The 22,581-nt window shown below is 43.4% G+C and overlaps 2 protein-coding genes across 4 annotated transcripts in view; one reads left to right on the top strand and one right to left on the bottom strand.

Moving 5' to 3' along the window:
• Positions 1-22,581, bottom strand: part of cher (filamin protein cher) — a 202,612-nt gene that overhangs the window by 145,947 nt on the left and 34,084 nt on the right. The window lies entirely within an intron of this gene.
• Positions 631-20,749, top strand: Pak3 (p21 (RAC1) activated kinase 3). 3 transcript variants are annotated; one of them, XM_065437639.2, is made up of 10 exons: positions 631-1,137; positions 1,225-1,272; positions 1,922-2,217; positions 2,629-2,780; positions 3,817-3,993; positions 4,856-4,919; positions 6,478-6,804; positions 8,162-8,327; positions 13,939-14,115; positions 18,822-20,749. In XM_065437639.2, exons 3-10 carry the CDS (start codon positions 2,036-2,038, stop codon positions 18,945-18,947), a joined length of 1,371 nt encoding a protein of 456 aa, XP_065293711.1. In that variant the 5' UTR covers positions 631-1,137; positions 1,225-1,272; positions 1,922-2,035; the 3' UTR covers positions 18,948-20,749. The 3 variants fall into 3 exon arrangements, with proteins under 3 accessions (XP_065293711.1, XP_065293712.1, XP_065293710.1); XM_065437640.2 differs by lacking the exon at positions 1,225-1,272; XM_065437638.2 differs by lacking the exons at positions 631-1,137; positions 1,225-1,272 and adding an exon at positions 1,541-1,698.

The following is a 22,581-nucleotide window of genomic DNA, read 5'->3' as shown; positions in this document are numbered from 1 at the left end:
TTCTTCTTTTTTGTGCTGTATAACTCGAAGTGGCGGACATTGTTTGCATGCACGAGAAATGAAAACGTGTAATCAAATAAGTAACGACATTCCCCTAAATAACTTTTTAACTAGTCATTTTAAGGCACTAATTGCAACTTACAAATGCTAGGTGGTGAGTTCGCAAGGCACATTCGCTTGGAATGAGTTCTGGCCATCACACTAGTGATGTGATGTGCGTTCCCATAGTGCGCGATGACATGCATAAGTGTCCCAAATATTTTTGCTCCGCAGTGTACGAGAAAAAAAAAAGCGTTTTGTTTAAAATGCAAGTAGAACATGCACCATAAGGTAAAAACTAAGAAGTTGGTTAGCAAAAATGTTTAATTACTAAATTATGCATCACGATCGCTTGTGCGTGTCCACCTCGTCGGGCAATCCAGCTCAATGATTAAAAAAATTATGGTAATTCTGGTAAAAAACCATCACGGTTATAGGGCCTGGTGGAGAACCTTCACTGTTAGTCAGAACGCGATTGATCGCCACACCCCCTACCGACACGCGCACTCCTATCAGTATCCGGCTTCTTCAGAGCGTACGCTTAAATAGCTTCATGCTACGCGCGTCATTTGGTGAACTCGCACGGTTTATAACGGATGCGAAAAGTGTAGCTGCTACGTAAGCGTCGATAAAGGCAGCTGGAGGCCGGCCAGAGGAACTTTCTCCCTGACCTTCTACATGTAGTTTAGACGCCCGCATGCTGCACATCTGTGCTGCGTTTAGAAAGTCGTGCGCGCAGGTTCTAGCTCTCGAACAAGCATGTGTACCTTGCCTCCGTTATTCAAGCAGCGTAAAGCTGTCGGGGAGAGCGCGCGTCTGCAGTCAAGCGTGCTGGCGGGCCGGAAACAGTCCGTCAAGCCTCGGCCGACTGCTTTTTTGCGCGTCGAACTAATTGTTGCGAGCAGGAGCGCATTTCAGGAGCGACGCAACGTTAACAAGCCTGCTCTGTCATATTTTGGTGTCTCGACTTAGTGAAACCTTGCATTTGCAGCCACCTGCAGAGCGAAGCGGAATAAGTCCACTTGCAATCTGGGTTTATAACGTAGCGGATCTTAAAACAACACGGCCTTATCATTGGTTGAGACATGGCATTACACAGTGAGTATACACATTAGAAGCTGTGAAGTTCCGCGGGCTTTTAATTTTGAAATTACCGCTTTTTTTTCTTTCTCTTGCTGTCCTTAGCGCTGCCATGTTTGGTATGGCCGACACTTCGATGTTGCAACCATGACGGTATGCTGAAATGTAACTACAACTTTGGTTTAGGGTGAATTGTTTACCACTGCGCCTTGCATAAACTTATTTTGCGGTCTCTGAAAATAAAACTTATAGCAATGATTGTTAGGATGCGTGGGCGTGTGAAGAGAGCAAGCATACGAGGCAAAGAAATGCAAGAGCGATTTTGGTGTTGGGTCTGTTGAAGTTTTGAATAAATACCTGAGTTGTTACATCACCGTATGAGTGAGTGTAATTGCGGATGCCTTGTCCTTTGCTAACAACAGAATAAAATATACAAAAACAGCGCATGTAAACGGCGCATACGTCAGCGTGGCCAGTAAGCCGAAGGCTGAGTCGACAACGAAGGTTTTGGCCAGCGCTGGGTGTGTGCGTGTATCACAACAAATGCGGACTAAAGTTGTTAAAGTGGCCACCTGTTAAGTAAGTTGACCTCACGTTTAATGCACGCGCCGACACTTATCACGGGAACAGCGTAGTCGGGCAAATGAAAGGAACATAGTCGACTTCCTGTTTATGCAGTGACAACTAGGGCTGGGTCGCTGTGGATTGGCACAATAGGCTGTGAAATGTCATCTCTGATGGTCTGCTAGGTTTCTCGATGTTTCATGTAAACGCTGAAAAAGCCTTCGCCTTTCCTTTGCAGGTTGGCCTTGTTAGGTGGGCCTAAATAGACCGATTCTGTTCTGTGAACAATACCCGCCAATTGAAAAGGCCGTTTGTGCTGTGTTGTGAGCGCCGCCGTATTTCGAGAGCCACCATGAGCTGGTTCAGGCTGAAGCGAAAGGAGAACAAAAGGAGTGTCGACTCTGGAGTCATCGAAGAAATTGGCCAGCCGTTTCAAGTATCTCACGTTGTTCACGTAGGCTACAACCCGGCAACGGGAGACGTCGAAGGACTGCCAGAACCATGGCTAAAGCTCTTGCAACATGCCAACATATCGTGAGTACTGCTGGTAACGCTTTCGTGTTCAAAGCATGTCTTGCTAGTAAAACAACTTATACTTACACCTTCCGCGTCCGTTGCCTAGCGTTGCTTGAAGTGCAACTGTTGGTATTGTTCGTCCCTCAAATAGGAAACGCAACAGCTAAACAGCGTTTCCGTGCTGGCAAGATAATTGTACATGTAGGCGCTAAACCAGACTTTGATACGAAACCAATTTCGTGTGAGATGCCGAAGCGCTTGCACCCGTTAGTACCATGATGCACATCGGATTTAGCGTTACAGCTGTCAAAAGTTTCCAAGAAAGGTTGTAAAATCCCACAGTACATCAAAGACGTGCGCATCATGCTTATGTAGTGATCAGGCAAAGTGCTGCAGTACAAAGTATGTTATGGCTTCTATCTCAAATAGCGCCAAGGAGCAGAGCAAACACCCAACTGCTGTTCTACAAGCACTCAAGTATTATCAACATTCCATAAAAAACAAGAATGGTGTGGCCAAATTTCTGGCAACGAAGGAAACTGTGGAACAAGAATCAAAAGAAATTGCAGACACTCTTCCAGGTAAGAAAGACGAATGTTGGTGTGCTCTCCACGCCATGAATGAAAAGCACTATTAGCTGCTGGTGTTTGTACACTTGTGTATTGCTTATGCCAGTTTATTATTTGATTTTGTTCTAATACTGATGTTGGACAAGATTAATGAGACTCATTCTGTGCTCACATGGACAGAAAAATAGTATGTGCCATTTATTGAATTATGAACTAGCATGAAAAGCGGAGAGACAGCAGCTTCAGTTCTACACACAGAAATGCAGTCATCGTTGATTAATTAGATCCCAGCTTTATATGTCGACGTTGCCTTGAATTAGCCAATGATTTAATTACAAGGCATACTTAAGATGCAGCAATGCCATTAAGATGGCATATGGTAAAATAAAAGGTTGTTTAATGTAGTTGTTAAACGTTTAAGTAAGGCCCAAACCCCATGGGAGCAATGTTGTATGTGATGGTGAGAGGAGACTGCTTTCAGGCGATGGAACGGGCCGTTGCGCGAACAGATCGCTTGATTAAAATATAGAATTCATCGCTCGTCGCCTGGAAGTGCTATGAGCAACTTGCCAATAGCGTGAGGCTAGAACTGGATGTACATCAGTCAAGTATTACTGATTGTTGCAGGGAATGAGGAAACGACTAAAGTTTGATACGCGCAAGAATAAGAACCAGCCGCAAGACCCTCAGAAATATTTTATGCTGCTGTTCACAGTAAAACACACTAACTTAAATTAATAAAGCGTGTGTCACGCCAGTTTTGGCACGTATTTACTGCCCTCGCACTAGCAACACCAAGGAGACGTCACTAAAAGCAGTCGCTCGCTTGAGGTACGACTTGTCAGCGACAAACAAACACAACAGCCATCTACATTGCGTCGCTTGTTGCTGTTGTGTGCAAGATCGCTTGCATGGCATTTACACTTAATGGACGTTGACTGCATATTACTTCTTACTATTAGTGCTAGCCACAGGACCTAATGAAACAGTATTAGGAGTTACACCGTTACTAAGATGTTTCTGGAATTTATATGATGCGATATTGCAGAAATGAGTGACGATGAAGGCTTGGATGAACCACCTGAAGAAAAGGCCATACCATCAAAAACTCTGCCCATAGATGGGGAGCAGAAACCTGCACTTGCTCCACTCGCCTCTCCAGTAATGCGAAATAAACGAGACGAAGCACCCAGAGTTTCTGAAGAAGAGGTCATGTTGCAGCTACGTAAGAATCCTCCTCTGCTTTCCAAACCAGAAGAAAGTTGTAACAGTCATTGAAGGAGTACTGACACATATTTTGGAAGTTGTAGAAGCTCTACCACATGCTTCTTGCATCTAAAAGGAGGCCACATAGCTAATTTGAAGGCTGGGAAATATAAGAGATTATTATCTTATACTAAATTTGGTCTCAAAATGCTGGACCTGGCACCATCGTCAATGACACAAAGAAAAATTTGCTGACATTGTGTTGCACTAGGGCTAGGTACAATGATGATGCTCGTAACGACAATAATCAAGAGTGCTGTGTGCATTTCTTCTGGCTGCATTTGCGTGCAGAATCCTCAGTAATCGCAAAAATGGAGCAAGCCAGTGTATTAAAATGCCATGTATGCCAATGGTATAACCCTTTAACTGCTGCGCATGCAATTGTAAATTTCAACCTAAAGCCTCAAAATCAGTATTGCTCCCAAAAATAGTAAGATTTAAGGTATGTGGCACAAATTGAGACGTGTAGACAGTTATTGGTGACATCATTATGTGCAGCTATATAATTTCTTTGTTAATTGTCTACAGTGATGATTTACATCAGAAAGATTTCTTTAATGGCTGAATGGCTTCCAAGTATAGCGAAAAGAAATAGTGAATTTGATTCATATACATGGGTATTTTTCCCAACTAGGTGGGAGTTCTTTAGATGCAGTTGAACTGGCTGAAAATTGTAACGTTTATAATATGTGCTTTTGTTCGTTTTAACGTTGCTTAAAAGCTTAAGTGAGCAGCTGAAGGCTGTGTGAAATCATTTATCCAGCATTTGAAACAGTTAGAATACATCTGATAATGCAGTGTGCCTACTTTTGTGATTTCAGAAAGCATAGTGAATCCAGAAAACCCGAGAGAACGGTATTCACTAATGAATAAAGTGGGCTCAGGGTGAGTGCAACTCATGCCTTCTGTTTAGGCTGCTTATAATTGCGCAATGTTGGCAATCACTGCGAAGTAATGTAGGACAGAGAATGTCAACCTGATGGTTGCCATGGCTGCTGTGATGAATACATGCTATCCTTATGGTCAGCATGATTGAGAAACTGCATTGAGTGTAATATGCGTGCCTGCCAAGCGTCCACAAGGTTTACAAATTTGGGCTTATTTTACGATGGTAGCGTCAAGTATTGCAAAGAATACTGTGTGCAAGCTATGCTCGTCGGTACCCACACTACCATTAGAAGTTTTTGTGATGATGAAAGGATGCTAGAGGTACAAGTTTCTGAAGCAGGTGAAATCGGCAAACACTAGTTTTGCTGCAAAATATCACTGTAATCTAAATATCATGTGTTGCTTGTCAATATTTGTTGTGCTAAGCTTCTTGTTGCCTCTGGCCTGCATATTAGGCTTACCCATCTTTAATAATGTGTGCATGTAACTCTGAAAGCTCAGGGCAAGCTTTTAAAAAAACGCCTGCTACCCTGTGCCTCATCCTGCTCGCCTCGGTGTCAATTTTGCAGAATCTTACAAATATTAAAGTTCACAGGTTGGCAAGTATTTAGGTGGCTAGCAGTACTCTTTAAAAAAGCATGGGTTCAGAGATAGATGTAGACTTGGAATGATCAACACTAGTCAAATGAGATGTCTCCAAGGCTAACGTTTTGACAAGGGCACTTGGCTTCGTCAGACAAAGACAAGTCTACCTGTCGAAACGTTGGCTCCACTGACAGCTAACCACTTTTGAGTAATACCTCTGTTCTTTCACCACCTGTAACCTGTCAGCCCAGACTGCTGCACATTGTTTTGTTAGCCTAGCCATGACACAGAATTGTGTTCTGGTGCCAGCAGTAAGTTCAGTTTCAGTAAGTTCAATAAATGGTTATACATTTTTTTTGCATGATGTAGGGAGTGGTAATTACTGTATGTGCTGGAAAATAGGTCAAACACTAATATAAAATCTAAAGTATAAAGATTTAGGATTATATAAGGTATAAAGATATAAAGTATAAAGATGCAGTATAAAGATTTATTTATTTGTGAGTATTGAACTCGCAAAGAAATAAATAATTCAGATATAGGTTGGCCCACATATTTCTTTAGAAAAATGAAAAACTTTGAGCATGACACTCCCTTATTTACCCTAAGCTCGGTTACTAAATCTCGCTAGTCGATGCCGCAAGCTGCAGCTTTGTTGGAACTATAGGAGAAGCCATCCTTGTCGGATGCTTCGCAAGTGTCCTCGGCATCCCGAACGATGCCATACTCGGTGCCATCGGGTGTGTTGGATATGCAGCATTTCTTAAAGTCAGTGTGGATAACATCCAGACTTCTGTCCACGAAGAAGAATCTGCAGGCTGTTATTACATTACTCAGCTGTATTCTATTGCAATATACTGATTTGGGTGTTCCATTTAGTATTAGATTGTCATGTACATTTAAAGTAGTTTGGAGTTCCTGCAGAAAGATAGTTAACTGATATTGGCCATTTCATATACTTTCATTTCAGGGCATCAGGCACAGTATACACAGCAACAGACCGCCGGACACAGCGCAAAGTGGCTGTGAAGACAATGGAACTGGCCCAACAGCCCAAGAAAGAGCTGATCCTGACGGAGATTGAGGTAATGAGGCAGAACAGGCACCCTAACCTGGTCAACTTTCTGGATGCCTACCTCGTCGATGGAGACCTGTGGGTGATCATGGAGTACCTCGAAGGTGGCGCTCTGACAGACGTTGTGTCGGAGACAGTCATGCGTGAAGAGCAGATGGCTGCTGTCTGCCTTGAGGCAACACGGGCCATTGCATTCCTGCATTCTCAGGGCATCATCCACAGGTGAGACAGCTGGTTGTTACGTTGAGCAGGAAGGACAGTGACGGCTGTGTGTGGGCAGAATGTAGAAAGCAAGTGAAGGTTCAGCATGATTCTAGTTATTATAAATATGGTCCCGCTTCTCTTAGTGCAGCCGGCATTTCATAGTCAAGAACTGTCTTGAACACAGGTCCTTGGTTTTAAGTGCTGTCGGTAGCCTGAGCCTTCACATTTCAGTTCACACCATTTCATTTGTGTGACGAATTTGTTTGATGAAATGATCGTTCATTTGCACCTCGTGTTCTACTTCATGTTGTATCTTTTTCCTTGTGTGTGTAATGATAGCCCCTCCCTTCTCTAATGCATTGTATGCCCTGATGGTGCAATAAATAAAATAAATAAATAAATAAACAAATAAGTCGGTGAGTAAATAAGTAAGTAAATAAATAAATAAATAACCTTTTAAATTTCTATTTATTGCTGGGTTACTGTCTTGCACTTCATCCCAGATTACATTAATGAGTAAGAAGTAACTTGTGTGGATGCATTACTACAAGAATGAATAAAGCTGGCAGCTGAGTGAATTGGTGCAAAGTGATTGCTGTGAATTACATGAAAGATGAGATTTAAAGGAGGCAAACGAATGAGTGCACACTTAAAGTCGAGTTTACTTGAAAAATGGTAAGGTATTATTTGCAAAACTGCCAAGGTGACTTTGTAACCACCAGTGTAAAAGATAAAACCTAGGAAGAAAACTGAGAAAAGATCTAGAAAAACAAAACAAAACCAGAGCATAATTTATGCCATTCAGTAGCATGTGGGTCAGAGATATGTGTTGTTTGTCAGAAAGTTATCGAAGCGTGACTGATTCAGTGGTTGCTTTTCCTCCTGGTATGCAAAGGTGACGTGATCCCTTGCCTCATAAGTCCTCTATTTATTTGAAAGTACAGTGGCTATGTTTTCTGACTTACAGCTACACTCCCTTCAGTGTGCATGCAAATTTAGCTGTGAGGTTGTGGAAATTTAAATCCTGTGCTTACCATCTACAATTAAAACACATTCAGCCTCTTTAAACAGGCAAAGCCATTGCAAGACATCGTGCAGATCCATTTTGACACAGAAGAGAGAGAATGAACTTTGTTTGCTCCAAAGGTGGAACATTGTTTCAGTTCAGCAGGACTGATTTGGTTAGGTCAATGGCCCTGCTCTCAATTTACGGTTTGTTTTTTTGGCTCCTGGTTTGCTCCACTGGCAGACCCACTTTCCTGGCCTGCATTGGCCCTTGCTTGGATGGCTGAACCATGATGAATGAACTGCAAATATTTTCTTCGGAGTCACCCAAATGGATCTTAAAAGAACGGCTTGTCTGTTTACCCTTCAGGGATATCAAGTCTGATAATGTGCTGCTTGGCATGGACGGTGCGGTGAAGGTGACCGACTTCGGCTTTTGTGCCCAAATTCGTCCCGACGAGAAGCGGCACACCATGGTGGGCACACCTTACTGGATGGCACCGGAAGTGGTCACGCGAAAGCAGTATGGACCAAAGGTGAGCACTCGCCACCCACTGCATCGCTGCTCCACAGCTGAGCTGTGGCTGTGTAGTAGTGTTGCGATGGAAGCTAGTTGTTGAAACATCATGGCTAGACGTTGTGCTGAAAGGCGTAACAAGGGACAGGTTAAGGAGCAACAAGGCAAAGTGAAGCGCCAACTCACAACTGATCTAGTTTTATAATGGCATCTGCCCTATGTACTGAGCTCAAAAAACATTCTTGAACTTGTTTTTTTAAACTCTACACGTAAGGCACATGCCATTAAGGAATAAAATCAGTTGTAAGATCATGCTTCACTTTGTCCATCTTCTCATTGCTCCTAACCTGTGCGTTGTTACGCTTTTAAGCAGCATGTCTAGTCATGGCATGGCCACATACTTGCAGTGGTGATTATTTTCTTTTTCTTTTTTGTGACTGCTGTAGCATGCCTTGTCTGTGAGGTCTCCTCCTTCAAAGAAGACAGTGCAGCGATGGCATGCTGTGTTTAAAACACTTCAGAACCTTGCCTCACCCCTCAAGCTGCAGCTCTCGTAAAATGTATGTCTTTATTTCCGCATGAGCTTCCGAGACATGCGTGTTTTAGATTTCAATTTGAAAACAGTTGATAAAATTCTCAAATGAAGTTCTGGCTAATTTTGAACACTTTTGCTCCTGTTTGACCCACACAAGCACTGTAAACAGTAAGGCCTCGTTAATTTGACCCTTCTTAATAAAGGTAATTTGAACACGCCGCCTGGGCCCTTCAAACATATGCATTCTCTTATGGCGTGAAACTCTTCTTAATTCGGACATATTTTGCCATGTTCTGATTAATTCAAACACTTCAGACAGTCCACAGGGCACCCGCCGTGGTTGCTCAGTGGCTATGGTGTTGGGCTGCTGAGCACGAGGTCGCGGGATCGAATCCCGGCCACGGCGGCCGCATTTCGATGGGGGCGAAATGCGAAAACACCCGTGTGCTTAGATTTAGGTGCACGTTAAAGAACCCCGGGTGGTCAAAATTTCCGGAGTCCTCCACTACGGCGTGCCTCATAATCAGAAAGTGGTTTTGGCACGTAAAACCCCAAATATTATTATTAGTCCACAGGGCTCAAAGGCATGCAAAGCCTCGAAGATTGGATGTCGCCATAGTGCTACTTAATTTCGGAGCCCAGGGCTGAAGCGGTGCTGGTGTCCAACCGCAAATACAAGTCAGCATTTATGTCGCTATGGTCATCAGCCTGCAGGATACTTTTTTTTTGACAATTTGTTGCTACCCTCCGTCATGTCCCTGTGCACCGACTGTTTCTGTCGGTGCCTTATACATGTGTTTTTGCAGCTTTATTTTTCCGTCATGTCCCTGTGCACCGACTGTTTCTGTCGGTGCCTTATACATGTGCTTTTGCAGCTTTATTTTATCTTTGTGCAAGTAGAGAAGTATGCACTGAAGATGAACATCAAAGCCTTAAGCACATCGGAAGGCTGGATCAGTCGAATCAAGAAAAGGGACGGGCTTATTGGCTTGTGCCAATCACATGATGATGAATGGAGGCGATTAATGGAGGTGATGGGGGTAGATATGGTCGTGGTGTGAGGACAGGCGCTGCAACAAATGTTTGATTACATCACGCCCCGTTGCAAGTGGCAGCATGTGTTGGTGGCCTGTCGCTCAGCCGTTTATGCTGGAGACTCCGACAAAACCAACAAAGTGGCAGGCTGCCAGTTGAGGCGCCGCTGCTTAGTGCCGTCAAACGTTTATTTGACATCTCCTTCCAATTGCAGTGGCATGCCATTGGAGCATTTTCCTTCATACACCATGCATCCGATTAGCTATATTGCAAATGGCACAGCCATGGCTGGTGAAGTCATTGTTTGCCAGTCTATTTGCTGGCATTTTGTGCGTTTGTACCATGCTTTGTGTGAAGAGGAGCCTTCAGGACGAGTGTACTATGTATTACATTGATGTTATGTGCATTGATGTAGCTTTGGACTAAGCGTGCATGTGTGCTTCCCATGTTGGTACAAGCCAAATCAGGTTATCACCATGATTACCTAGCACTTTTTCTTCTTGCTGTTGCATTAACCCTTCGAGGGTCAATTTTTCTCACCATGTGCGACTGCCCAGGGTTGATTTTTTTATGGCAGATTCCAATTCTTCTGAGGAACCATTGCGAAAAAATTTACCTTACTTTTTCTGAGGCGACCGTAAAGTGAGAAAAAAATATTTTGCGTTGGTATATATGTACTGTTTATTCATGAGTAACAACAATAAAAGAAGGAAATAAACTCAAGAATGAAAAATTTCATGCATTGTTAACACACAAGGCTTAGAAAATGCTCACATCAGAATATTTCGCAAGTGTCAAATGTTTCTGCTCTTACACTAATATTTATGTCCATAGCATAGTCGAACTGCATAAGTGAGCGCACTCAAGAAAACTGGTTTTGTACCCGTGAAAAAAGGAAAACGTGGGACAAACTTCCGCTAATCTTCATCTTATCGCCAACCAATAGCAATTAGATATCGTGAGTAAAAAAAAAAAAAAACAGCAAACACATGCACGGCGGCATCCTTCCTATGCGCACCCCTGCAAGCACTAAATGAGCGAGAAACAGGTGGTCGCCCTTTGAGCGATTATTAACGAGATAGCTATCTGTTTTGCGAGCGCAAAAAACCTAAACTGCCTGCGGAACAAAACCCAAACCATCGCCTGCCCGCGCGCGCACCCATGCGCGAGTGGTAGTATATAGCAGACGCGCTGGAGCAAACTAGCTCTAAAATAAACCATGCAATGAAAATCGAGAAAGGGAAGTGCGAGAAAAAAATTCCCTATATTCCCACATAGTGGCAGCACATGTCATGAAAAAAAAAATTAAGAAATTGGCGTGCGTTTTAAACATACAGACGGGGCCGTAAATATACGGCATCGACCATTTTGGACTTTTTCGTGCTGCCGTATATTTACGTCATTGACCCTCAAAGGGTTAAAGAAAATTAATGTGATCATTCCAGCCCATTGCAACATTCATTAGTCTGCAAATAGATTGTGGTTTATGCTGCGCTGTGTATATGCAGGTCAGGTACCATGCAACTGGTGAGCACGAATGACGTCTTGCTCTACGTTACAAATAGTTGAGACTAGCAGCGCAGTCATGCATGCCCATAGCTGTTGCATGATCAACGCAGTGGTGTTGGCTTGCACACTGTTGTAGCTATGGTGCGAGTGATTGCGATGATAAAGCCGCATGGAGCCAAACGAGATGTGAGTGCTGTTTATAATTTTATGGATGCCCGTTACTGTATTTGCCCCTGCAATATTACGTCTGTGATTGTTGTGTGTGTAGCATATTTTGTTCTTTTTTTGCACTCGTTTAAAATACTCTTGCGCGCATTGTGACAACACGTGAGAAGTGGCCTGGCGAGTTTCAGCGAATCTTTTGAGAGTTAGCTGGCGGTGACATTTTGTCACGAGTGATGAGAGATCCGGTCTGGATGCGGCAATTTGTCACAAACAGTTGCATGGCTCCTCACACTATAGAAAGTTTCTTGGTGTGAACGCACCATTAGTGGTCTAGAAGACATCAGTGTTATTTCCCCTGACAACTCTGAATAATAGTTATTGCCGTGCAAGTTCCTCACTGCGAAAAGTCGGCTGGAAGCCAGCATTTAAAAAAGTTTCGATGTTTGAAGCATCTGAGTTCTTGCCATCCCCTCATTCACCGAACATTTGCTTAGTTTCGAACATTTTCTTGTGTCCCATGAAATCTGATTTAGCAATGTTTTACTGCACCTTGTGATTTTCGTGCATGGTGAAAATTACAAGGTCATTTGCTTACAAGCAAATCTGCTTTCAAGCTTATTTGCTTTGGAAAAAGACTGTAAACATCCATTATAAACTGTCTTATGTGCTTTTCTGAAGAACAGCATGTCATTGAAACAGCGGCCTGGAGAGGAAGTTCAAGTGCTGAAATTTGGCCTTCCTTTCCTCCGCTAATATGCTGTTTTTTCTTTCTGTAAAAACTAGGTAGAGATGCCATAATGGAGAGCTTCATAATAAATTTTGCGTGTTAGACGAGTGTTCCATTTTGCCCCTGCTATCACATTTTTACAACCAGGGATCAGACTCTCAACGTGATGCTTGGCAACAGAAAACCATAGCCACTGAGCTGCCAGAGCAGGTGTATAAAATTGGGCATAAACTGTTGTCATAATAGTTTCATCTGACAAAATTAATTCTGAGATTGTGAGCATTCAAGAGAGTCCTGCAACGACACTCCTGATGTAGGGGCAGGCATATTCTACTCATGATTTCGTGCTAGCTATTGCTGTAGGTTTTTGCAGATGGGGAACAGCAGGGCCAGTAGGTGTTGACATGCAAACAGATACACACTGAGACAGTTTTTATTAGAAGAACCAGTATACATGCAGAAGCTGTCCACCAATATTGTTGTTAAACTAGGAATTTTCATATTGTTATGATTCTTGATCTGTACCATGTTATGCTTTTCTTGTTTCCCTGTCGACCTCCTTTCTGCCTGCTTTGTCTTTCATCTGTAAATAATATTCGGTGTCAGTGTGCGCCTCCTTCGTTGTCCTCTTAGAACTACAAGCCCCTGTTATGACAGCTATGAAATCGGTAGAACATATTCTACTAGACTCTAAGGTGTACGTGAAGAAAGGGCCATATACAAGACAAACATAGCAACAATCTCTCAAAACCCTTTGCGATTTCAGTGCATATTGACACGTGTACTTATCCTTTTCTTGGGGACTGCATTTCGCTTGCTAACAACTTGAAGTTATCACTCAGTGCAAGACGTGCCCGCATGATTGGAACTTACTGGAATCTTATCGATGGTTCTATCCATTGTCTGTTGTCACTGAACGCTATGTAATCCGATTGCATGTGTGCACGACACGAATTGTATAGTACTTTCTGGAATACACGGTCACCAGCGATTACTTTGGAACCTTCAATGACTCGTGTATAAAAGCGGAGGCCTTTGACCCGCTGATACGATTTCGGTGATCACCGACTGTGTTCGTTGCTATCATTGTGCTTTGAGTATAACATGCTTTTGTGGGCACAAGTTCGCCCAATAAAAGTTAGTTTCGTCATTCACAGTTTTGTTACTGTGTTCTTGACGGTCATTACCACATGACAATATTAGGTCCCCGATGGCCTTATGTCGTAAAGCCACACATATAATCAAGTCCTTGGCACTCTCCCTCACTGAAAATGCAGAGCACTCAACTTCTTGTTTTATTACCTTGCACCAATAGGCTTCCTCTCATAATTCTAGCTGTTATTTGGACCTTAATGTACATTGAATAAAAAAAGAAAGCCAGCAGTGAAATCGAGACTACTAATATATTAGACAAGTAGGACGCAAAAATGAAATTGAGTTATCAAGTTGTGTTATTTTTTTTTCACTTCTATCCTCCCCCTTTTGGGTCTTTCTCTACCCTCTCCCCCCTCCGTTGTGGAGTAGCATGTAGGTGAATACGTCTGCGCTGGCAAACCTTCCACTCATTAATGGATTTCTCTCTGTCTCTTCCACTCTTTAATGGAGTTCTCTCTGTTTGCACTTCACTCTCAAGGTTTTTGTATGTGCTGCATTCTGCAGGTTGACGTCTGGTCACTGGGCATTATGCTGATAGAAATGATGGATGGTGAGCCTCCCTACCTGAACGAGACTCCCCTGCGAGCCCTCTACCTCATTGCAACCCACGGTAAGCCGCACATACGGGACCGTGAGCGGCGATCCCCACAGCTCCTAGACTTCCTGGATCGGTGCCTTGAGGTAAATTTTGAATGATCTCTGCTGCTAAACTTTCTCAGAGCTGTAGTGCTTGGCGAAATCCTAAGCCCATTTTACCACATTTTCAGCGCACATAAAAAAGTGCCGGCAGATGTACTTGTCACTCATATAGTGTGTGTAAAGCATGTTCTAGATGGTTGTCTGTACTATCAACACATGTTAAACAGTATGTAGTTTTTGCTGTTACATGAAGATGCAAATAGCAATGACCATAGGTGTTCAGAAGTTTCAGTTGGGCTATGGGTCTGAGTTAAAGTGGAACCGTTATGAGATAGTGAACAGGCTGACCTGCCCCGCCCAGATATCCATGGCCTCTGCACTGTGGTAGCATACAGAGTTACTTGCATGTTATTTCCTCTTCTTCTCAACATACGAAGGCAGATGATGAGACCATCAGCAGCAACTTTGCCTCCAAAAGTTGAAAACGAAGTTCCATACGACACGATAATATCTTCGGTTTATCCTATATCCACAAAAGCCTGTATTCGTTGCATGCTAATGTCAGACGTTTTAGGTATGCTTCATTATATACAATAATTCGCTATATCAGTTTTCTTTATATCGAGATTTGACTGTAGTGTTTCTAGACTGCTCAGGTGCATCAGCCTGGCACTACCAGGACTACTGGTTGACATAGTAGTGGTATTACCAGTAGTCGCCTATGAAAGTGATTAGTGTTAGCATAGCTGATCGATTCGAACAAACTGGGGCCTAGCAAGTCCCTCCTGCAACTTTCATGGGCTACCTGTGTCAGAAGAAACAAAGGCGTTATTATTGTGACAGCAATTATATGGACATTCCAGGTGCGTTTCTGCCATCGGCTTTGCTGCGAGGCTCTGTTTAACGTCCAAGGGCAATAGCACCGTTGCGCACCGTATGCTGTACGTGCAAGTGAAAGCACACGAGCGGAGCCGATGAGCGTGTCTCAATCTGGAACACTCGAGGGAGGGAGGCAGGAAGCAAACGTGCCCTCTCCTGTCGCACACGAGGCTTGGGGGTGAGGTGAGGGAGGAGGGGGGGGGGTCGGTCTCCGGCGGCTGCTGCTGCTTATGCTGTGGCAATGCAGGCGCCGTATCTTGAAAGTGATCTGCGACATGTGACGTAGCCAAAGTATGCACCTGCGCAGGCCTCTTCAAAGCAATCTGCAATGTTTGTAGAGTGTGCTTAGTGCCGGTAGCTGCATATGCGTTGTGCTTTTGACGTCTCGTTTATGTTGAAGCGAGAGATGCACAAAGGTCAATGCGCTTGCTGCTGCTACTGCGATTCCTCACTCCAGCATTTTGACGAGTTTTCGCGGTCATAGAGCGATATGTGTTCATGTTCATCTGTGTGCACATGTCACCGTGCTTGTTAAAGGGACACTAAAGGCAAATATTAAGTCTAGCTAAAGTGATAGATTAGTGCTTGAGAATCTCTAAGGCGTCAATATTATAGCGAACAGAGTCTTAATAATAGAGAAATTTCGAGCACATTCAAGTACATGCCCGGTGATGAAAGCACTCCTTAGTTAAATTCTGTTACTAGTACTCGAACACTCGTTGCAAAAGACATCCTTGTATTGTAAGACAAAATAAAATGCTACGTGTCCAGTTCTATTTCATTTTTAGTAGAAAGAACTCATTGAAATCGCCCTTGACAACGATGCGGGCGGCTGAAATGTTTCGTTTTCGCTTGACTCCGCATTGCCCATGCTTTTGCGTTTCTGTAGTTTCTTTATCGCATAGTGCCTTGCTTGTTTTTCTGGCTCGTGAAACTCAAACGGCAAGTAGCATAAAATTCAACTTCCATGTGATGTCGCGAGGTGCCCGAATGGTCTATGCCACTTGACCAAAAAGCAGCTGCAGCGGCGGCGAATCCACTGCTCTGTTTTTCAAGAGGCTTTACCTGTCTTGGCTCGATGCCGCCGTCTGCCAGGCGCCGTTTTACTCACCGACGGCAGCAAATGGTGGGGATGGGGTATGCAATGTCACTATTGCCCCAGTTAGGTGGCAGGAGATCTGATTTTCGAAAAAGGTATTCGGACCCTTCAGATGCAATTTTCTTGTAAACTAAGTCTTTTCTCGGTATGAAACAAGCGTTGTGAGGCTTCTGGAATACTATTTAAACAGTCCATGTTGACTTCGTATTTTCCTTTAGTATCCCTTTAATTTAGTAATAAGCAAATGTTTACCTGTTTATATGGCCGATAAAGCTGCAGTTAAACCTCGTTAAACTAAGTTGGCCGGAGCTCGGGAAAAGTATGTCGTAAATGTTAGTACTGCTTAACCGAAAGAGCATAAGATCGCCCACTTACCAGTCGGAAACGGAACTCGGACAGACTGCAATCAAAGGGCAAAAACATGCAGTATTTATTCGCTTCGCGTGACAAAAGTCTGTTACTTTCGTTTGATGCTGAAGTGGCCTAGCAGCGATGACAGCGACCCCAAACTTACTGAAGCTGTGAGCCAGCTATTCAGCCAGCCCCTTCTTGGCAAATACTTGCATGGTAGATTCCTTGTTGGCGTTGCCTATGCTCTATGCATGGGCGCGGTAGCGCTGCAGAAATCGCGGGGCCCCATTTTCATTGCGATGATTGCATCCATGAGGCTGATGCACAGCTTCTGGCACTTTCGGGCCTGAATCGCCCGTTCTGTCGCTTTCCATGCCGTCCTCATCACTGTCGTTAGGCGATACTTCGGGAACAACAGAGGTGACGATGGCGAAAAGTCAAACCTCATAGCCGACATCTTTTTGCGGGCGCAGCAGCGTTGCCGAGCAACTTCTTCGCATTCCAAATGCCACACACCATGTCAGTGGTAGATCCCTGTCGTGTGCCTGCACCAACTTCTTCTCTGCCATGTTCAATAGCACGAACGATGTCCAATTTCTCTTCTATGCTGAGCACCCGGTCTGGCACGGCACCAAGATGATGTTGATGTGTCTTCACGTGCAAATGCTCAGGGCGCTTGGAGGCCGTTGTTTTGATTTCTGAGGCTTGTTATTTTGCCGGGCCGTCTGATGGGGACAATGCACCGTCATGATTGCATAACGAAAAGAGGAAACACTACGTGTTAACTGATACGTTCGCAGCAAGCTAGCACGGTTTCTGCGGATACAAAACACATTATGTTCAATGGCCGCTGGGTCGGGGATTCGACTTTACTACTTTTAAAATGAAGCTACTGTTTAAGTGGGTATGGTTTTACTGTACTGTCCTTACTTCGTATAGCTATCTAGTAGCCTTTTATGTGAAACTGCAACTTCTTTTTTTATAACTGTTGTAATTTTCACTACTTGAACGAATTAGGAATGCAACTTTTGTTCTTTTCATAGTGTTCGAGTGTTCTCTGCAACATTTTCTTCCTTTTGTAACACCCACTGTGGTGGCATAGTGGCTTTGCTGTTGTGCTGCTAAGCAGGTTCCTTTTAAAAAGTGTTTTTTTTTTAAAGGGGGCTGAAATAAAGAAAGTTTATGCAAAAGACAGTGACGGAAACACTTGTGGTACGATGAAAGGTTGGGTAGGTTAAGGGTTCGTTTCATAGAACACTAGCATAGCAAGAATAGTTTGACAAAATGAAGCATGCTGCATGGTTTTGTACACTTTCAAAAGGGAGAATTAGTGAAGAATGAGACAGATCTTAAATGGCTGAGGCGTACTCCAATTTTTTAACCAACCACTGTTTTGTAAAGAGTTAATTTTAGGGAGGAAGAGGGAGAGCTAAAATTATAGTGCAAGTTTCCTAGCATGCGGCTATCGTATGATTAGTTGCACAGTCAGCATGCGCGTGCCAAGAGTACTTATGTGAAAGTCGAGATACTTGTAGGAAGTAAAGGAGCACTGTTAAAGTATGTACACATGGCCGTGCTTGAATGAAGTATGTGCGTAGCCTTACATTTACTTCAGTTAAGTTGCATGTGCCAGTTGGAACTCCGGTCAGTTACTATGTAGATAAGGTTGCCTTGGAGCTATTGGGTACTGAAAGGACTACTAATTTTACGGTAGAGAACACGAGTCGTCTGCAAACAGCGTTATTGATTAAGAACACAGTTGAGAAGATTGTTAGTGTAAATTAAAAAATGTTAATTTATATATTTCTTTCCAATATGTGACACATGCTCTTTCTACTACTACCTGTATTAGAGACTTAAGCAAAAAGTTTAAAGTCCTCTCTGCTCAGATCTGTATAATTTTACAATTTGCACACCGCCACTTAGAAAGAATGTTAGTGTATGTATGCACTATGTTTATACCTGCAGAGGAAGATAAAAGCTGCCCCAGCTTTGCTGCTGAGCTGACTTAGCGGAGCGTGATGGTGTGTCAACTTCACTGGATACATTGTAGTTTAGCCACCAAGTAGACTGATTTACTGGTGTTTAAGAAAACAATGGTGTGCACTGGGTGGATTGTGTGGTCAAAACACTCCCTATAATGTGCCCATTGTGCACCTCGTGCCTGGTCATTGGCATGACATGCACTTCCTTGAACCAGCAGTGCACACAGTCAAGTTGTGTGCAATTTATCATAGAACATGACTGTTAATAACAGCATCAATACTATACTGCTCTTTCTGTGGGGAAAGCTCCGGTTGCGGATGGTTTTAAACATAATGGTATTTCTCATTCCATGCTAAACTATTCAACTGCTGAGAATACTATTGGTCATGCTGATTCTTGTGTGTTAATGATACTTGTATTTTTCTTTTTGAAGGTGGATGTTGAGAAGCGTGCCAACGCACAGGAGTTGCTGGAGCACCCGTTCTTGCAGAAGGCAGCCTCACTCTCAACCATTGTGCCTTTAATTCGAGCTGCCAAGAAAGTGCTCAACAAGGCTTGATTCTAAACAGGGCACTTTTGCCATTGGGCCTATGGTCAATGCATTGGAACACCAACACCTCCAGACTGGTTAACATGACAACCACAATCCCATGGATGTCATGGTTCCAGGCCATTTTATAATTGCGAAGCACCAATCTGTTTTAGTTATGTATCGTAAGAGTGTGATGTGTTTAGTGTGTATTCATCATTGATTCCAACATCCAGTGAGACATGCAAGATTTCCAAGAAAGGTCTGTGCTTCTCATCTCAAACGTGCGGGACTTCCTTCTCTACACGTGCCTTTTTTGATCCTCACTCAGCTAAGATTTTACGGTTGTAACTGCAGTGTTAACTACTGCCAAGCCGAACATTTGCTCATTGAGAGAGGCTTGATAACTGATGTAAAGATTTCATGAATTTTTTTTATCGTTGATTTGTTTCACTTATTTGTGAATGGTGATTAAAGTTGTGCTACTTAATGCAAGCGGAGCTATTGTTTTGAGTTTGACAGTGCTGAGGAGTGTGTGGCAGTTGATGCATTCTTGAAGTGTTTGCCAATCCTGGTGATGTCCTCTCTGCAAGGATTAATGTTAAAGCCCATCTTTTTCCAGGGCTTTATGGTGTGTTGAAAATCTGCTGTTTCAGTGAGAAAGCTTTGAAACTTCTATGTCTCTCTTCTGTTGTTTTTAATCAAGGATGAGCAGAATTACTTATTTGGTAGTGCTTGACGTCCGCACAAAGCATGTTTTTTTATCTTTAGGAAAAATTCCAAGCTCGGGAATGTCTGCTGCCACGGAGTGCATTTCTTTCAGCTGTAGTAGCATCTTCTACAATGCGTGTTCAGATTTTCCATGTGCCTAATGACCAAAAATGTGCAACTCTTTCTCTAGCCATCACCCTTCCTAAGTAGCAGTGCTTGGGCCAAGGTAGGGCGAACCTGTGCTATAACCTCGTGGTGTAAGTTTTGTCTTAACACTTCGTCACGGTGCCTCCAATTCTGCCAAGCTTTACAAGGTTACTGTGATCGTTCAAGCAGCTGAGTATCAGCTGTGCGCTGTTAATAATATTCAATGTGTATTCATTTCAGAGCATGCAACGGTTGGCAATCATTTCTCAGGCTCGCATACATCAGCCAGACACATTGAAGCCTTTCTTGCACGCTATTTGCTCATTCTGCCAATTATGCTTTGTCTATGTGAGAGCACTGTCACTCCTGAAGGATAGTAGCAATATTGTTTGTTGTACTGAACTCTTGTATGTTTACATCTGTTTGTGCACATTTGGATTAGAATGAAATACCAGTTGTGTGCAGTGGGCATACAGCCTGGTGCGCAGTGCACTGTCTGCCCATGTTAGGGAGCAATCTTTCAGCTTGGTCAGCTTACCTTGTCTTGCCATATGTAATGTCAAGCCATGTCTGGCACTTTACTTTGCCACTTTTAATGCGGTCAGCTCATTAAAGACTTACTGCAAGCATTCAGTATAATGTTTTAGCTTATGTTAGATCATTTGAAAAGGAATTTGTCGTGGTGAACTCATCTACCTTGATGGTGACATATCGCACAGTGGAGCAGTTTTTTTTTATGTATGTATTTTTCAATTCCTATCTGTTGATATTCAACTGTTGTTTCTTGGAGGCCATCTTTGAAAGAAAAAAGGTCACACTCTAGTCAAACTCGCTGGCGTGCAGTGAGCACTTGCGTAATATTCTTTGCCGTTTCTATGCAATTATAAGTATTTTGATGAGAGAAATATTTTTTTTGTAACATCTGATTGTGTATTTTTGATACCTTGTAAAAAAATAAAAATTTTTTTATCCTAGTCTCAACATGACTTCCTTGTTAGCCTGTTCTGAACATTTATCACTGAGAGGGAAGCTAAGAAAAGGGAGTGCATATTGGAATTTAACAAGTTATTGTGTAAGTAAGAGTAGTGGGCTTTAGTACCATGATGGGCTTGAGCTTCCTTGCCAATAGAATGCTGGTGCCATTAGGAGGAGGCAGCACGCCTTGGTTTACATTCTAGAATCTCTGCCTGCATACTGTTGCACATGTCTGTAACATAGGATGGTGTTCTCTACCTTGTAGTTTTAAAGAACCTGTCTTTGCCTGCCCTCCCAGGTTTGGCATGGCTGCTGCCTGCTGCTGGTTTGGTTGGCATTTTGGCAGATATGTGCAGGATTATATGGGAAGATACGTGCACCGGATGCAAGTACCAACAAACAAGCTTGCATAACCCTTATAGAAAACTGACGAGATGCGAAGAAACAAGACAGAGTGCTACTCTTCATTCCAGCTTCTTTTTCTTTCGCAGTGCCTGCCTCAGCACATTTATTCTTCTTTTTCTGCATACTTCTGTGCCCCACTAGCGTTGCCTAAATCGAGCTTGTACAATTTCGGCTTGGTCACTTGGCACGCAACATTGCTTCGAGTGGAACACTCCAAATATAAGGCGCACCAAGTTGCACGAACTGAACCCTTTGCTCCAACTCTAACCTTCACCTGAGCTTCACCGACATGAGGCATCGCTTCTGTACCGGCTGTGGTTGGGAGTAGCTTTCATGAAGGTGCACACTACTTTGACTGGAATGACCGACAGTGCTGTGTGCGACGTCTGTGGCGGTGAAGAGAACATCGAGCATTTGTCGTGCCACTGTGATTGATTTCAGTCGGAAAGACAAACATCTATCGCATTCTGGCAGCTGGACGATCGGCCGTTGTCCGTGCAGGTGCTACTTGAAGACCAACCCCATGGCTTGTCGGCCCACAAGGCTGCAAAGGCACTTTTGTCTTCTTGAGGGCGTCTGGCCTATGTAAACGCCTTTGACTCACTCAGGCCTTCCGCACGTGTGTGTGAGCTCACCGCAGCCTTTCTTCCCCCCTCTTCTACCTCTCTCTATCTCATCTTTCTATACCCTCTTTCCCGTCCTGACAAACCAGACGCAAACCAGACGCATTTCTGGTTAACATCTCTACCTTCTCTCTTTATTTCCTCCTCCTTTCTTGGCACTTGCCTTCTTATAAATTTGCCATCTTGAGCTTTAAGACGGCAGGCTCGAAGTATTCCATCTCGACGAGGGAAGATGTCTATGGCTCGTCCCAGTGACCTCCAGAGATGTTGGGCTCCTCGACGAGGCCCACACAATTTGTAGACTGCTACTAGAATGTGATGGGTAGAGGTGAAGTTCACGTATATTATCCCCTTGTATATGAAGGAATAGTAGGAGCTGTCTGTCTGGTGTCCTCGCGTTAAGTTTTCTACAGCTCCTGTATGCTGACCGACAAAGGAGTGCCAGTGAGCACACCTCTTTCAATAGGTGAAGCGCCAATAATGACGGCACACAAGAAGAAATACGGACAGGACTACTTGTGTGCCCTCACTATTGGCGCTTCACCTATTGAAAGCTATGCACCTACTAGCCTCACAACGTGTTTTACTGCAGCACACCTCTCTTCTGCATAATAATAAAAAAAAAATTCCTTCCTGAAACAAACATATAATGGCGACTCATAGGTGTCCGTAAAGCAAGCTGGTCTCTTAATAAAATAATGCATTCTATAGATTCCTTGAGCTACTTAATTTTCTTTGGTTTAGCCATTCAGGATGTGTCACTGGGGGTGTGCCCATCCCTGTACAATCCTCCAGAATGAGCA

The sequence above is a fragment of the Dermacentor albipictus genome, chromosome 5, assembly GCF_038994185.2.
Source record: "Dermacentor albipictus isolate Rhodes 1998 colony chromosome 5, USDA_Dalb.pri_finalv2, whole genome shotgun sequence".
Classification (NCBI taxonomy): Eukaryota; Metazoa; Arthropoda; class Arachnida; order Ixodida; family Ixodidae; genus Dermacentor; species Dermacentor albipictus.
Note: the sequence above shows the minus strand (reverse complement) of the source record. Positions and strands in the feature narration are given on the sequence as shown.